The sequence below is a fragment of the Lissotriton helveticus genome, chromosome 1_1 (genome assembly GCF_964261635.1).
Source record: "Lissotriton helveticus chromosome 1_1, aLisHel1.1, whole genome shotgun sequence".
Taxonomy (NCBI): Eukaryota; Metazoa; Chordata; class Amphibia; order Caudata; family Salamandridae; genus Lissotriton; species Lissotriton helveticus.
In genome coordinates this window covers 792740015-792758534 of record NC_136057.1, presented here as the reverse complement: position 1 = coordinate 792758534, position 18520 = coordinate 792740015, and the positions used below count along the sequence as shown (strand labels likewise).

General features: G+C 46.2%; 1 protein-coding gene across 2 annotated transcripts in view; it reads left to right on the top strand.

Annotated features, from left to right (window-relative positions):
- MDFIC (MyoD family inhibitor domain containing) overlaps positions 1 to 18520 on the top strand; it is a 279995-nt gene that overhangs the window by 188142 nt on the left and 73333 nt on the right. Inside the window, exon 4 of one of the 2 annotated variants that reach the window (XM_078674362.1) lies at positions 1717 to 1938. The exons of the other annotated variant lie outside the window; for it this stretch is intronic. Within the exon in view, the coding sequence (XP_078530488.1) occupies positions 1717 to 1938 (222 nt within the window). The remainder of the gene's footprint in view (positions 1 to 1716; positions 1939 to 18520) is intronic. 2 annotated transcript variants of the gene reach the window in all.

Genomic DNA, 18520 nt, shown 5'->3' with positions numbered 1-18520 from the left:
AGTTTTCCTTCTCTATGTGTAATCCAGATGTCGGGAAACTCTACTCTGACTTAACTCATATTAGGTGTAAATCTGAGATTGGGATCTAGTATATTGATCTGTTCTATGAATTCCATCAGAGTATCCTGGTCACACTCCCATATGAAAAAGATGTTGTTGATATAATGTGGCCAGTATTTAGTGGTTTCCGAGAATGGTGCCAATCCTTTCTGTATATATTTGTCTTTAAAGTGAGCCATAAAGATATTTGCTCTGCTGGTGGCACAAGATGCCTCTATGCTGACTCCTGTGTTATGCAAAAAAATTAACCTCCTCATTCATAGACATGTTCCTGTAGGACAATCATGAGGCACTCGGCAATAAAATCTCTGGGAACTTCCCTCAAATGTTTTTACCTAAAGATTTCTACTGCACTGATCGCGACCTCTTGTGGAACATTACTATAGAGTGCCTCTATGTCGATGGTTACTAGGATCTAACTATTTGGATTGTAATCAAGACCTTCTACTGTAGAGATCATGGGCCAGATGTAGGTAAATCTATTTTACCAATTCTAAAATACCGAATTGTACCGATTTGGTATTTTAGATTCGGAAAATGGGATGTAGGTAAGAAGTCGGTAAACTGTACCGAATCGGTAAAATTCAGAATTTCCGAATCGGTATTTACCGATTCGGTAAATACCGAATCGTTATTGCCCATTCATCCCTGTGGGCCTCCAGGCCCATAGGAATGAATGGGAATTACCGATTCGGTATTAACCGATTCGGTAAATACCGAATCTGTAAATACTGATTCGGAAATACAAAAAACAACCAATTGAGCTTCTCAACCAATCAGGTACATCCACCACACCCCACAACAAAGCAACAGAGGATTCAACCAATCAAATGCATCTACCCCACCCCACAACCAGGAAGTGGCCACACCCATACAGGTGCTGAGTAACTGATCATTCTGGAGAGCTGTGAGACACAGAGCAACTGGCTGCCCTGAGCTTACCTGAATGGATTCCCAGGAGTCACAGAGGGAAGGAGCAGAGCTCAAGAGAAAACTGAAATTCAGCCCACCTGAACTGCAGGTGCTGGTGGAGGAGGTTGTGAGACACCAAACCCAGTTATTTGGTAAGCAATCTCTGCATGTTGCAGAATCTGTGGAAAGAAACACCTGGCTGGGGATCCAGTCAAAGGTGAATGCCATCGGGGTCACATCAAGGGAAATTGATGACCTTAAAAACAGTGGTATGATCTTAAGATCATTACCAAAAAAAACCTTGCAGCTCAGAAAAAAGAAGCCAATGTCACCGGGGGAGGAAGGAGCAGGGCACCTGCACTAACAGAGCTGGAGCAGATGGTGGAGTCCACCCTGGAGCCAGAGAGTGTACATGGGATAGGGGATGCCGACAGCTCAGCCAGAGCTGCATCAAAACAAGATAAGCTGCATGGACTTCAACCCTCCCCCTTCCCTGTCCCCCTTCCCCAATGTGGTTGTGTGTGTCATACTCCAGTAACGGTATTAGGATTTAGCTGCAATGCATCATGGGAGACATAGTCATAGTGACATATATCCCTACATTCATCACAGAAAACAGCAAGGCATGCCAAACACTAGATCCATAAGCAGTTGAGGACTTTGCAAGTGTGTGACAGGAATGTGATTTAATAATGACACACAGGTGTACAGCACCACTGAGCCAATGTCCATATCTGTCCACAGGAGAGTCATCGCGCAAGACAGTGCTGGAAAGAGAGAAGAGGGAACCCCAAACTGAAAGGAGTGAGGACGCAGCCACAAGTGCAGGGCAAAGCACAGAGCCGCCACCCGCACCCCCGACACAGGCAGGATCAACACCAGAGCGACCCACCACAGCACAGCCTTGTTCTCCTCTGTTGTATGACTCACCACAGCAGGACCCAGCAGCACTCTCTCCCACACCAGGTACAGACTCCTCTGAACTGGTAAGGCCAAGGAGGCATGATGTGCCACCTCTCAGAATCTTTGAGTCGTCTGAAGAAGATGAAAGGGAGGGTGACACTCAAACGGCTCCACTGGAGGCAGAGAACACTGGGGAGCAGTCCACATCCAAATTTGTGCGTACCGATGCCAGACACCGTAGGGTACAGGAGAGAAGCGCAACTTAGGATGGAGAGGGGGTCTTCTGTGGGCTGGAGGCCACAATGATCAATGCCTGCAGGCAAAAGGAATATCAGTAGTTCAGAGGCAGGTGCACAACTTAAACACCAAAATGGGCAACATAGACCAGGGCATTAGCTCCATGGCAGAGAGTATGAAAGACATGGCAGAGGGAATGAGGGACATGTCACAGGCCATGATGGCTCTCTGTGAAACTCTGAAGTTTGACCGCACACAGAGGCACCGTGAGAGGCAGCGCATGCAGTAAAATACGAAGGCAATGAACCGATTTGCAAGAGCCACCTCCCTACTATGTCGGCGCTCTGTTGCCATGCAGGAGGGCCTTGTGCACTGCTGCACAGATGTGTCTAGGGGGATGGGTAGAGTGACATCTGCCATGGAGCTGCTACTGACAAACCAGTCAGCCAACGCTGGGGACCTAGGTGTGGAGGACACTGAAGGCATCACCAGCAGGAGCAGCACTAGCACAATCTGCTGACCCTGAATCAACAGCCACTGTTGTAACCCAGCCTCGGGCATCCCGCACTGTTGTGCGCGGGTGCAAACAATAATGCTGCCCACACTCCACAGGACATGTCAGGGTGAAGTAACCTGTGACCGCCCAGTGAGATAGTAAGACATTGGAGTACCATGGTGTGCCTTTACTAATTTACCGTAGTGCCCATTAAACTACGCCATTCATATCCAATGCCTGGCTGTGTCTCCTTACTTACTTAGAAATAGCTGCGTGTGATCTCCGCCCGTCTCAGTCTCCCATCTGTTGCTGGCACTGCTCCTGCTGCATAAGGCTCTGGCTGTTCTGTTCCATAGTCAATGTCCTCATGATGTGTTATTTCCACTTCTTTTCCTTTCTTGGTGGCAAGGTTGTACAGCATGGCACAGGTCGCAATGATTTTACAGCAGATGGTAGGAGTGTACTGCCATGCACCTCCGCTCTTGTGGAGGCAGTGGAACCTGCTTTTTAGAAGTCCAAATGTGCGTTCAACAACGTTGTGTGTTGCTCTGTGTGCCACATTATAACGCCTCTCATTCCTGGTAGATGGATTCAGGTAGGGGGTGAGAACAAAGGACCGCAGAGCATAAGCACTATCGCCTAGGTGGAAAAGAGGGTGCCATTAGTTATATACTCAAAATACATTCATCTGCAGTAACTATCAGGGTGTGTCACAGTTATTTACCTAGCAGGTATCCTTCACTAAAATCTCCAGCAGCAAGTTCCACTGTTCTGGAATATGTATGAGTCGTGGGTGCTCCCAGGGAATTTGGCCACAATGTCTGTTATAATGTTGCCAGCGTTGCATATCACCTGCACATTGATAGAGTGGGTTGACTTTCCGTTCCTGTATATGTGTTCTGTGGCAGCAGGTGGGCGGATTGGGATGTGGGTGCCATCTATACAGCCTATGACGTGAGGGAAGTGTGCCAGTTGATAAAACTCAGTTTTGGCCTACAGCAGTTCTGTATGTGTGTCTGGGAAGCTGATGTAATGATGCATTCTCTGCATCATGGCCTCCAGGAACTTCCTGAAGAAACGGGACAGGCAGCTCTGGGACACACCACCTACCGCAGCAATCACACTCTGGTAACTCCCAGATGCAAGCAGGTGTAGGCTACAGAGCACATGCACATGGGGTGGGATGGCGTGCACCCTTAGTGTTGGGTGCTCCAGGAGTGGGTGCAGGTCCCTGATCAAGTCCAGGATGGTTTGGGGGTGTAACCTGTACCTTTGCAATATCTCTGGCTCAGTGAGTTGGAAGAGCGTAATCCTCTGCCTGTAGACTTGCTCCTCCCTTCTCCAGACCCTCTCTCCTGCTGTCTGTAGCCGTAGCCGCCTTGCAATGACGTAGAATGCCGCCATTCTGGTCACACTGTTGCATTTTGAGGCCTTTTTTATAGCCTGTACCTGGTTACCACCTGCTTTCACTCCATGGTAAATACGACTCTTAAATATCGAATTTCATGAAATTCTGTATTTTTGATGTTTCCTACATCTCAAAACTAATTTTTTACCATTTCTTAAATACTGATTCGGTAAATAAGAAATCGGTAAATAAGAATTCGGTAAATTCCGATTCGGTAAATTACCAAATCTTATTTACCGAATCGGTATATTTTAGCCTCCTACATCTCAAAAACCAAATACCGGTCGGTAACAGCCGAAATTCGGTAATTTCGGCCGTTACCGGCCGGTATTTGGCTATCTACATCTGGCCCCATGTGTCTTATAATTTTGACATAGGTGTTGACAAGGGACACCTTTGGACATATACAATTATATTTTCAAAGGCATGGTGACCAAGGTAAAGGAGAAGGGAGAAGGGAGAGCCATCTTTTACCACCTTTTCCATGTTCTGTGCAGTTGTATAGCACTCACTTACAAAGTGCCTCCCCCATTTCCACTGAACCTTGCCCTGCATGCCTTACTGCTTTGCAATCTTTTGTGATATGAATATCTGGATTCATGGTCCCACAAACACCTTCGCCCGAACCGTATCCGAGGATATTGATTTCACTAGCTTTACACATCTGATTATTCAGACGACTCATGAATATGGGCTCTATGCTCCTCCTGCTGCACAGAAATGTAGAACAGCAGTTTCATGGAGGTTCAGGTGTACCCCTTTCCTCATAGCAATGTTTTATTCAAAACTGTCTTCTATGACGCAGAAGAGGTGTTTGGTGATGTCCATGTCCTGCCTGTATGTTTTTAAAACATTTATTCGACTCATGGTCGAAGGAGATAGGTCACTCTCCTGCACTTTCCATTTGCCCTGCCCCTTTGGCGCTGTGTCCTTTTCTTCACTTCCAACTGGATGAGAGATTATTGAATTATGAGTAAGGCACTGTACTCTGCAATAAGTGCTTGACCCGTGGCCTGGTGAAAATTGTAGATATGGGTGTTGGCTACTTTGTAGAGCCTGTGAATATTTTTTCCCCCTGTGAGTACTTGTTTCTTCATAAATGTGTTTGTAATCAAGAAGAAAAAAATAAATATTAATTTTACCATGAAAAATATTGTGATATACTTTGCTTTTAGGTGAGTGGGCTTTACATGTGCACTTCACTATCTTTTGGAATTTGGATATGATTTACAACTGATCAGTGCAGGAGGGAAAAATTGGTGTTAAATCCTAATGCGGTAGTAGTTACCACATGGCTCATAATATTAGTTTCCTTTATTCAGTATGGGATTTGATGACACAGTGATTTTGGAATGCGGTTCCACATCAAAAATATTGAATACAATTTTACAGATTAGTTTCTACGCATGCAAAAGGATCACATGCAATTTTACTGATTGTAATTCTACACGTGAATTATCTACATGTGGAGATACTTATAATCAGGCTAAGGGAAGGCAAAAGATAAGGTAAATGTCATTCTTCCTGACTCCTAATCAGGGTTTGAGTGTTTTTTAACAACTCTAATCATAATTGTGTAAAACGTTTTCTAAAAATCTTTTTAATATTTGTGTGCAGTCTAGTACGCTGCCTACACAGTAACTGTGTAATGCATAGAGCAATTTCCTCATGCCATGCTTAAGATGGATGTCGCCCTGTTTAAATTTTCATGTTGACCACAGACATCCTTGTCTACTGCATCTGTTATGACTTGCCCTGCCTTCCTGCACCTGATGTTTTCTTGCAGGCTAAACCTGGAATGTTTTTACTCCTCCTACATAACTCAACAATTTTTTGTGGATGGACCAATTTATAGACTATTTTAACTACCCCTTTTTAGGTTTCACCTGACTCCACTTGCGCTGTGCTTGTGAAATCTCTTGTTAAACACAAAAAAACGTACTTAAATGGCCTTAAAGCCTGGCCATTACTTACCTCCCATTGGGTGAGTGCGATGTCACTCTCATTTCCTTGCTTCACATTGGTTAGTGTCTTCCTGCTTTCATTTCACTTTTTCTGGTGTTCTCCCTAGCATGGATCAGCTACAGCTTCCTGTGACCAGTGTCCTTCCACTGGCCACGTGCGCCTGAAGATACTTTATTTAACTTTTGAATTGCACTCAAGGAGAGAACATGTGTTTTATGTTTAGTCCACGGGCATCCGTCAGGCTCTTTTTCCTTATTTGTGTGATGGTACATTTGAGCAAGATCCCTTCTTTCGCCCAGGAGGCTTGAGAAACACTCAAGTAAGTGGCCTCGGAGTGGTCCTGCAGGCTCTATTGTCAGGAAACAGGTAGGTTAAAGCCACCCCATGATGGTATTGCCACATATTCTCATTAAGAACAGCACCTCTTACTCTGTGCATTCCTCTTAGTCTTTTGATGCACTTCTGAACCCTCATTATCACAATAAATTAAAGGTTTCATACTCACACATTGGCTCTTGCAATACCTTCAGCACTTGGTAATCGCAATCCTCCATTTCATTTTTGGTCATGGTTAAAGGAAAGCTTATTGCCGTATTTACTATTGTTCTTTCACAGTGCAATATGATGTATACGGATAACTGGGAATGGAGGTATAGTTACAGCAGGAGCTGCCCCCTTTGAAACAGGGAAGCCAGGTTTGAGTCCTGGTAGTGGCTTCACATCCTGTGATTCTAGGCAAATCACTTAATATGCCCATGCCAAAAAATAAAATGTGCTTTGTGTGATGTAGCTGCTGCTTATGTAGACCGTTACAAGGCCTTTGGGCTGAGTTTGCGCTATGTAAAACTGCAAAAAGAAATATCCTGCCATTTAGCTGTTATTTTTTATTATTTTGGCATGAAAGCTATTTCCTTCTGAAGGCCTTAGGGTCCATGCTCGAGCTGTGGCCTGCATTGAGTAGGCCCTGGGGTGGGTAGGGATTCTGTTGGGGGAAGCTAGTGAGTGGGGAATACCCAGTTCGGAAAACTCCAGCGTGAAAACCCAGACAGCTGCGGTGTCACTGGATCAGTCTGGATCAAGCAAGAACTGGAGGTCACAGCCAAGTGGCAAGCTAGGTATCCTTACCTTACTTAACTTGGTAGTCAAGCCTGCCTTCTGAAGAGCCTGAAGCACTTCCCTGAGGTGGCACAGGTGGTCCTCCTAACTGGAACTCAAGACTGCAGTGTCATCTAAATAGGGGCCACTGACGTTCTCTAACCCAGCTAGGACTTAATTGACCAGGCAGGGCCGTATTTCAATCCAAAGAGTGTTACCCAGAACTGGAAGTGCCCTTCTGGGGTAAGGAATGCAGACCTCTCTTTGGTCCACTCAGTCAAGGCAATCTGCCAGTACCCAGGCATTAAATCAAATGGTCTGAGGAACTTGGCAGGTCCCAACCGAACTGTATGCTCATTAGCTCTGGGGATGTGGTGTACGTCAGTCTTTGTGATTGCATGAGCCCCTGGTAATCCATATTGAAGCTAAATCCTTGGGTGGCACCTGGAGGAGTAGCCATGAGGAACACCAGTAGGCTGGATCATGGGCAGGTTGAGGGCTCAGTAACCCCTAGCTCCAGCATCCTGGATACCTCCTCCATAATGCTGGCTCTCACAAATCGGACAGCCTGTAGATTTTTCTCTTCACTGGCATGCTGTCCCCTGTATTGATATCATGGCTGCACCATGTAGCAAGTCCTTTGGTAAGGGAGAAGACAGAGGTAAAGTGCCCCAACAGCTGGTGGCAGTCTCTGTTGTTCAAGGGTCAGTGTAGGGAAGAGGCTGATTCCCTCCACTGACCCATCCAGGTCCTTGGAAGAAGGGAGGTTGGGTTGAGGTTAAATCTTCTTCTCCACTCCATTACCTGTGACCAGGAGCAAGGTTACTTTGGACCTCTCAAAGTGTGGTTTAAGGTGATTGCTGTGCAAAACCCATAAAGCGTTCCAGGGAGGTCTGGGGTTCACAGGTGACCTCAATCTTACGCTCTTTCACCTCATAGAACCCAGTCAAACAGTCTTGCTGGGCCCTGGGATCCAAAGGCTCCATCACCCTCACTGTTTTTGGCCAGGCTTAAGCTCGACCAGAGTGGCCTTCTGGTCATACCAACATTTCATGGCCTCTTGTTTGACTTCTAGATTCTCTCTGGTTTTCTTCCAGAAGCACTTCATCTGTGTATGGAAGTCCAGCATGTTGCTGACCACATCCTGGGTTCCTTTCTTTAGAGCTTGCTCCCAGCCTTCTTTCACCAGACTGAGAGGTCCTCTCATAGGGTGCCCTTATAGAAGTTCAACTGGGCTGTGGTACGTCCCTGTAAACACACAAAAGGCATGACAGCAGGATATCCCATTTTCACCTCAAGGTCTGTACACAAAAGCTAACCTCTTGTCTGACCTATATACTTTCAATCTGGCAGCCGCTCTACTATTTCCTAAATACACAGAGCATAGACATTTAGAGAGAACAGAACCTTAATTTCCATGCAAGTTTCATGTTTGTTTGTATGACTTTATTCATCATCTCATTTTATAGAAAACATATTTATTATATATTTCCGTTTTTGCAAATATAAAAAAAATTCTATTTTTTAACATATAAGACAAAACAATAAATTATTGTCATCCATATGTGCATTTTTCATAAGACATTAGAGTACTAAGAAGTTAAAGCACCCCACAAGCAAATGGCCCCATTATGGAACATGGATGAAATCAAAATGGCATTTTCACAACAACTCTATCATCAGGCATACTCTTCAACCATACTGACTCACATACCATACAACACAGTTATTACAAACTTTGGTCACAACGGTTGCTTCTTTGGGTAGCTTTTCTAGTCCTTGGCTTGTCAGATGTGCATGACTGGCCTACGTACGTTTCGGTGATTGGAGTGGTATTATCACCTTCATCAGACCGAAAAAGGGAACAACGGGGTCCAGAGTAGATAAAAAGGGGGGTTTGCATATATCTTAGTATAACATAGATGTATTTTCAGAAGTCGAAAAATATCGACTGTCGATCCCACAGAGTGGTGACCAGGGAATTTTTCTCATTAAGGAGTGGTCGTGGTCTGTAAAGAGAGGTGTTTTATATACTTTTCATGCGTGAGGCATTTCTATGAACTTACTCATTCCTGCCAAAGTGATATCAGATATTTTATCTCAGGATATAGAGAAGGTTATTCTCTTGTGCGTGTTCTTTCGGGCTTTATTATAGCATCTGTGCTCGTTCAATTCTCAAGACTTAATATCCACTTGCAAATACGGGGTGTGCCATGTTCCATGCCATTCACCGTGAACATGAAGGCGAGTGGCTTGTGGTCTGTGCGGATAGATAAATTTACCCCCCACAGGTAGAACTTAAAGTTCTTCACCGCCCAGTAGCATGCTAGGGCCTCCTTCTCTACTACTGAATAGTTGCTATCCGCCTTGGTGAGACAGCGGGAGGCAAATGCAATGATTTTCTCCTCATTGCCCACTTTTTGAGACAAGGTCGCTCTCAGACCTTTGTTAGAGGCATCTGTGGTAAGGATGGTTTTCTTCATTGGGTCAAACATGAGTTGAGTATTTCTTCCTTTAAATCATCCACAATGCACTTGCCACTCAAATTTCTTGTTTTTCTTCAAGAGTTTACGCAAGACAGTACACTTTTCTGAGAAGTTTTTGACGTATTTCGCCATATATTGCAGCAAGCCCAGGAATAATTTCAATTCATCTTTGTTCTTGGGATTCTGATTTTCTGAAATGGAATGCCCCAGGTATCCTACCGACGTCACTCTGCTCTGGCACTTAGATTTTTGTGCTGTCAACCCGGCATCCATCAGCCTTTTGAAGATATCTCTGAGGATCTGGTCATGGGTCTCTGGGGTCTATCCATACGCTAGGATGTCGTCTTGGAAACACATGGTGTTGCCCACGTCTTTCAAGATTTGTTGCATTATATTTTGGAAGGCCGCTGCAGTTGATGCCAGTCCAAACGGCATCCTCCTGAACATGTAAGCTCCCTGTGGGGTGATAAAGGCTGTGAGCGGTCTAGAATCAGGGTGGAGATCTATCTGGTTGTAGGCCATGGTGAGGTCAATGACACTAAAGAATTTGGCTGGTTCGATAGTACTTAGCATTTCATTTATGTTGCGGAGCTGGTGCCTCTCAACCCAGATGTTTTCATTGAGACTGAGCAAGTCCACGCATAAACAATTGCCATCCCCATTTACCTTAGATGCAGTAACTATAGGCGCCAACCATTCGGACATGTCAATAGGTCGGATAACGCCCAAATTGTACAACCTCTCTAGCTCCTACTCTAAGGGTTCCTTCATTAAATTAGGTGCTGGACGAAGCTTATGTACAATTGGCCTAGCATTTGTTTTGATCTTAATTTTATGTTGGAAATCGTGGAGGAGACCAAGATTGTCGAGAATAACTTAGGGCATTCTTCGCGTATACTTGCTCTGGTATGGGCAACGTCTAACACAAGCACTTGTTCTTTGTTGTTGGGATCAAGGATGATGCCCAACTCTTTTTGATGTTGCCATCCCAATAGGTTTGATCCTGTTTCGACAGTGTATATATTCGCTTCTGTATTCCTCCCTTTTAACTCAATATGCATTTTTTTCATACCCATGAGTGGTATGGGTTGTTTTGTATAAACTTTGAGGAAAATGTCAAGTTTGTCTTGGGTCACATCACCGTCTACACTCATGTTAACCAAATCTGCGTGGTTCAACAATGTAATTGGTGAGCACGAATCAGCATACATGGTGATTTTTGTGTCGCATGACATCACATTTAGGATAATTGACATTTATACTTACCACGGTGTCCATTACCTGGAATACAAATTTCCTTTCACTAGGAGAAAAAAGGCTTACTTCTCTTATGGAACTCTCCTCTTTCTCCCCACCCTCTCTGCTGTTCCGATCACCTTCTCTACACATGCTAGCAAAATTCCCCCTACGATTGCAATTTTTACATGTCACTCTTCTAGCTGGGCATTGTACATTGTTAGCTAGGTGATTGCTGCTGCCACATTGGTAATATCTGAGTTTCTTCTAATTAATTTGAGATTTATTCTGAGCGCTTTCCTTCACTGAGACTTTACAAACCTCAGCCTCTTCTACATTCTCTTTTACTGTGGCAACCAACTCGTTTGGAGAATTCATTTCTTTGATGCATTTGGACATGTGTTCTACTGTTTGGGCGATGACAACTGCCTCTCTGAGAGAAGGATTCTTAGTCAGTAACTTCTCTTGTATGCGCAAGTTATTTGTGCAGCGTACGAGCTGGTCCCTTATGAAAGAATCAGTTAGGTTTCCAAAGTCACATAATTTACTCAGTCCCCTTAAGGCAGCAATGTAATTGCTTATTTTCCCTTGTGTCCTGCAGAAGAATTTGTGAGGCTCAAACACAACGTTTACCATGTCACCAAAATGAATCTCTAATTTGGTCATAGTGCTCTCTAAAATGTCCAAGGCGGGGTGTGGCCAAGATGGCAGCCGAGTAGGATGTTCCTGCTTGCTGCTCCTGACCTGTAGCTCAGGCCTTACCCTCGTAGCTTCATCCAGCAAGACCCTACCTGGAGATTCGAACCCTGTCTGGGCCAGCGGCATGCTCAAGCACCTCAAACCTGCCTCCTGTCTGGTGAAATTGTCTAGCACCTGTTCTCGTGGCCCGGGCGTGCTGAGCTGGGAGCGCCCTGCGGCCGACACAATGTGGAGGCAAGCGGATGCGACAGAGACCGGTGCTGCAGTCTGTAGGTGCCCCTGCTGATCATTGGCCGAGAAACTGGTGGTTTGAATAGGACTGGCGTCTGGTGATAAGATGGCGACAAGATGACGGCGTGGGTCTGAGCCTGCTGAAAGAGTTACACTGTCCTCGCCGAGGTGAGCCTCTACACAGTGCGATTCGCCTGCCCGGCGCGCCTGTGTTGTTGGGCTCTCCCGTGTTGTCGGGCTCTCCCTTCCCAGTGCCGCTGCACTCCCCAAGATGTGCCGCCATTGGTACCCATCACCACTGCACCGGGACCAGTGGACATTCCCGAAGGAGACATGGTGCACTATTTCAGGACCTTTGCCTGCATCCCCGATCACTGTCTCTCGCCGGGCAGCGCCCTGCTCCTTCACATCCTGGGAGAAGAGCGCTGAGAGCGGCGAAGCTGAGGAGCCTGACACCGGGGGTCGGTCCCTGCATAATGTCTGCTGCTGCTGCACCCTGAGGCGGCCCCCCCACCTGTGCTGCACTGAGAGAGGCTTGAGGTGACTCCGCTCTAGGGGGTGACTGTGTAGACTGCCTGGTTTGGTGGCCCATAACACCACCATCGTACCTGCTCCCGCACACGCTGATTTGCAGGCAGTGAGGAGCTGTTGTTGGTTGGGGGCTGGAGGCCTGCCTTGTGGAGGGACCCACCGCCAGACAGAGTCCCATCCCCCACAGAGCCGTCTGTCGCTAGCCAGCAGGGAGCAGCGTCCTTTCCTGGTGGCTACTAATAAATCCTGAAAGGACAGGTCATTCAAATATCTGCTAATCAAGGCCGGGACTGGAAGTACTGAGGTAATAACACCACTGAGTGGCATGACAGCGCGACGAGTATCGGACGCATCGAAGAGGCCAGTCACACGTAGTGTCTTGGAATCTCTCTTTTCGGACCTCACAAGGGAATTCCACAAAATGAAGAAGGAACTCATTGCGGAACTCCGGGAGATGCGTAGGGACATCAACTCGGTGGGGGAGAGAGTTGATGACCTGGAGAACCAAACGACTGCCCGAGACAAAGAGCTGTCCCTAGCTCCAACAGGTGGTCCTGCACCTCAGGGATCAGCATTTAGATCTCCAGGCACACGCAGAAGATCTCGAGAACCGATCCCAAAGGAACATACGGATCTAGGAGGTGCCTCAGGGAACAGAAGGCCAGGACATAGAGGCCTTCGTCATAGACCTGTTCTGTCAAAACTTGGGAACACCATAGACCAGGAGATCCGACTTGACCGGACACATCGGGTAGGGCTCAACTGACCATCGACTGCTCCTCCTCCTGACATTTTACCGTTTGTCTATGACATTAAACTCAAAGAGCGCATCCTACAGAGGCGCGGGCCAAAAACCCAGTCGAGTTTTGCTCCTGTAGGCATCTTCTTTTTCAGGACCTGGTGACTTCCACACTTTAGAAAAGGCAGGAGTTCTGTTCCATCACAGCGCACCTACGCACCAAATATGTCACTTACACTTGGGGCCACCCATTTAGGTTCATCTTTAAATGGGAAGGCAGGCTTCAACAGGTTCGCTCTTTCGAGGAAGCTGCGTCGCTTCTTCAACTCCCTGAGCTGACCGCAGCACGCCGGAGAAAGCTACCTCCACTGAACGCCATGCCGACCCCGCACGATGGCTGCAAGTTGGGAACTCACCATTGAGTCTCCGCCCGGACTCAGCAACCATTGCCAAAGAACGCACAGCTGTCCTGCAATCCCTGACAGAAGATTCTCATACCGCAGATTATATGGCATAACCTGAGGTGCGGTCACTTGTCATCAAATTGGGTCTTACTATGATTTGGTTGGGCCTGGCGTGGGGAGAGGGCAGTGGGAGCTCCTGCTATCCATCTCACACCTTCCCACTGGACATTTGTGGACTCTACAAGTACATGGTTCTTGTTGTTTGTTTTTTATTATTCTACCTCTCTCTCCATCTATACAAGACCAGAGCGCCTTTCTACAGCACATTTAGAGACTCCTTCTTGTGTGTCCTGACATTAACATTGTCTCCCTTATAGTTAAGGGACGGAACAATCCTAACAAAAGACGAGCCGTCCTGTCCTATCTTGAGCTGATGGGTGCTCATATTTGTTTGCTCCAGGAAACACACCTATTATCCACTGCTTCACACAGACTGAGATCTAGAGCGTTCCCGCAGTAGATGTTTTCCGCTACTACATCTAAAAATGGGAGAGTGGCGATCCTGGTCTCCGCTAAATTCCCTGGCCACCTTGGTAGTAAACAGGCCGAAATTAGAGGGAGGCTCTTGGCACACTCCGTTTCCCTAAATACCCAGACATTCGCAATCGCTACAGTGTATATCCCCAATGATGGGCAGGAGGGCTTCATCAGAGAGGCAATACACAAATACACAGGCCTTCTGGACAAGACATTTCTGCTGGGGGGGATTTTAACTTGGCCTTCGATGGTGACTTGGACTGCTCGGGACAGAGATGGAGGCAGACATGGGCCCTTTCTAGAGAAGGGCAGCACTTGTTGACAGAAGCCAGACTTACAGACACTTGGAGACTTCGGCACCCGGGTCTAGGGCATAGACTTTCTACTCACACCCACACAAGACTTATGCGAGAATCAACTATGTTCTCACCTCTGACTCTCTGACACAACAGATGTGGGACGTGGAGCTCTTCCCCTGCCCTTTATCTGACCACTCAGCAACAAAGATATCTCTATTGCTACGTCTCCGGCGCCCTGCTCGTCGTTTTTCACGCTTATGCAAGACTATATTGCTGCGCCCCTCAGTAGTACAACAAATTCAGAAGTGCATAGCGGATTACTTAGACATTAACGAATCCCCTACAATCTCTGCCACAACTCTATGGGAAGCACTGAAAGGTTCGGGGGGAATTTCTGGGCATAGCGGCGGCTGATAACAAGGACAGGAGAGAGAAACAAGAGCGCTTGATGGGGGAGGTAACCGAGTTAGAGCGTATAGATCAACGGACCGGGACACCCAGAGTCTGGAAACTCCTCAAAGCCGCTAAGGCACACCTGGCAGGGTTAGATGTTGACCGGGCTGAGTATGCAGCCCTTCGCCTTAAACGTGCATTTTATGTAGGGGGTGAAAAGGCGGGCGCCTTCTTGTGAATCGACTCCGGGCGCAACGACAAGCGTCCAAAGTCGCAGAGATACAGGACCAGCTGGGGAGGGACTGCTGTGATGACCCAGAAATCGTGGACACGTTCCAGCAATTCTACGAGACCTTATACGCGGCTCAATCCTTACCTGAGAGTGGTCTGACCAACTACCTTCATATTGTCGCCATAGCAAAATTACTGCCGAACCATCCGGCAGAGCTTAAGGCACCTATCCGGCCGCAGGAGGTCATCTCGGCAATCTCCCTTTTGACACTTAAAATGTCGCCAGGCCCGGATGGGATTTCCTCTGTTTCTTATAAAAAGTTCTGCGTGACCCTGACCCCACTGTTTAATTCGATCGGGTCCCCTCCGGGTTCCTCCTTTCCGCCCTCCATGTTGGAGGCGTTGATATCGGTCATCCCACCTCATTCGAGAAGTGGCTGCTCACACAACATACCGACACGCGGCTGACTTTGGACTTATATAAATTCGCAAGAGGCACCTCTGACACCGGGAAGCCCCCTGGATAGCTTCGCTGCAAGGGGTAGTTGGGCAGGGTCCTTTCACAGAAGGAATGGAATGACAATTATCACAGAGCCAGACGCACAGCACGCAATGTGGCCTCCATTGAGACTGCCACTAAAGTGGCCACTAACTGGTACCTCACCTCTGTTAGACTCCATAAAGGCAACCCCTCCCATAGTACGCAGTGATGGCATGCCTGTGGTTCACTGGGCACCTTTACACACCTGCTGTGGGAGTGCCCCTTCCTGGGGACATATTGGCAACAAATTCTCGACAATGTGGACTCCGACTTTGACACCCAGGTTCCCAGTCTATGTTCTCCTGTGCCTCCCCAACTTCATCACCTTCCCCCTTAAATCCCAGAGGGTTAAGTAGATGGCATTAGCCCTGGGAGCAGCGGTCCAAAATGTTCTGACGCACTGGGGTACCAAGACAGTCCCTACACAACTAGGATGGCTTCATAGGTTGTGGACCATCTTGGGGATGGAGAGGATCTCTCTCTCCTTGACTCATCCGGTGCCTCCTTCCACTATTTGTGGGCACCCTTTCTTACATTACTGACATCAGAATTTACTTAGCTTACCTGCCCCAAAAATCTATGACTACTGAGACTCGCAGACCTTCCTATACAGTTCTCTCATCTTGTAGGGGTATTTTCTTTTTTTGGGGGTGGGGAGCTGTTTTTTCTTTTCACCTTGCTTTTGATTGTTGGACATAGCATAGCACATTAGCGCGTTCATTCTATTTCTATGCTGAAACTAATAAAGAAATTTAAACTAAGGAAAAAAATGTCGAAGGCTGCTAATTCACCGTCTCTAATATTCTCTGGTTCAGGTAGGGTCTCATAGATTTTATGACCATAAACATCCAAGTTATGAAGTAAAATATGGTGCTTTCGCAATCGCAATAAGGTAGGATTCAAACAGTTTGGCCAAGTCTTTCCAATTTATTTCTGGCTCCCCAGTTTCATTAGGAAATGATGGGGGTTGGCTCATGCTCGCTGCAGCCATCATCGTATACTGAGGGTAGACTTGACGCAGAGGGCAAAAGGGGTGAAGTGAAGACTAAGTAGTGCCCTCCTCTCTAGGAACAGTGGTAAAGGCTGTATAATACGTGCAGAGAGGAACGCAAAAGTATATTAATTCTTGGATGGCACAGAAGGAGGAACCAGAGGAGATATATGTCCTAGAATAGTAACTAAATCTTGTAAACTAAATGCTCTGAGTAAATTAAACAAGGATACCACTTTGAGATATTCTCCAACTGAATACCTTGTAACCCGCTGTTTCCTAACTTACTTGGCAGGGTACAGGTGATTGTAGCACTTCCTCTTCAACTTAGTATTGGGCAAGTGGACGTGAGTGCCCAACGCAGACAGTCAGGGCAAAAACACCAGAGAGATTTGAGACACTTGTGTTCCAGGGATGCGCTTCTCAAAAGAGGCAAAACGGGTCCTTCCACGCAGGCTCCATACCTGAAGAAAGACACTGATTACCTCAGCTGTCTCCAGAGTACGCCTGCGCACATTAAAGTGTTTCCTTGAGGCACGCTGCTTTCCAGTCAGGATCGCTCCGCCTCGCAGCTGCGCGGTGTCCTGGAACTGCAGAAAAGTGACAGTGCCCCCACTAAGTGGAGAAGTACACAGCTCTCAGGGTATCTGCACCTCAATAGGCAAGGAATGTGCATGACCTTGAAGACTCCCCCAGTAAACAGGGTGACTCGTACTGGTGAGCACCGACAGGAACTAGATGGCTGGAACCTCTGCACACAAACAGCAATGGAATGGGGGAACCTCTATTCTGACCTATCTATCTTTACATAATAGCTTTTAAGTCTGTTGGCAATTTCATACAGCATGCAACAGGGTACATAGAATCATTCACTTAGACATAGTATTTATTATTTTCCATTTATTCATCATTATAACAAATTATTTTTTTCTCATTTTTTAGTGATTATATTGTCAAGATTGTAATGCAGTGACATGACAACATGTGTACTACAATTTAAAATACAGGGCTAAGACTTTGCTTAACAGGAACCCCTAAACAATCTATATACATATACTGTCACTCATACCGTCATTCATACAAGCTCAGACTCTCATACCTACTGTCCTAACAATACTAACACAACATACACAGTGAGAAAATAGTGTGTCCTATAATAGACTCCTCAGAATATAGCTCAACCCGTGGTTTGAGTCTTCCTTTTTGGATTTTTGCAGGGATTAGTAATCTTTTGTAATCCTTTCCTTTCTTTCTTCAAGGTTTGATTCTATTTTTTGTGAGGGTCTCAGATGCGTACGGCCTACGTACGTACGGCCTACGTACGTTTCGGTGGTATCATTGCTTTAGTTCACCTTCCTCAGGGCCAACATGAAACTGGACAACGGACAGATACATACATTCTATTAAAACCAGGGGGTTCTCATAATCTTTAACATTGGAGTAAGAGGTACAGACGAGCCATAATGATTTGTATCAGTCACAGTATAAGAGTGATAGGTGAACATATGTTGAATAAACCTTGTGCATGCCACATGACTTTGAAGAAACATACCACTCTATGAATCATGCACATCCTCATTACATTGCCCTATGTATGGCAATGTACATGGACCACACCTATATACACAAGCTAATCAGAGAATGTCCTTCTCAAAAAATAACATTGGATGTTATTTCGAGGATGGCTGCCCTGATACTTTGCATGTCAAGAACTCCTTTAACAACAATGGGTTGGCGCTGTGATCAACACTGTTCTTTTATATGCACTGGTTATCCCTAAATCATGCATGGTAGAAATATCTCTGACCCTGAAGTTTTTTTTCTCAGTGTTTTGCTGAATTCAAAAGCCTCCACATGACTATTCATGCTTGTAGGTTTTGTGGGCAGTTTCCACAACCAATGGTATTTCTTCACCATCAGTGGTGTTTTCCTCCAGCTACGCTGCAATCTCATTTCCGCCAATAGCATTTCATTATCACTTGGAATTTCATTATTTCAAGAAGTATGTCATGATGCCAGTCACATTTCTTGGTATAGTACCAGAATATCATGCCCATATATCAACTGCTGTAGACGTTTTGTTCTAAATATCATTTACAAAAATATTATCACATAGAAGTTTATAA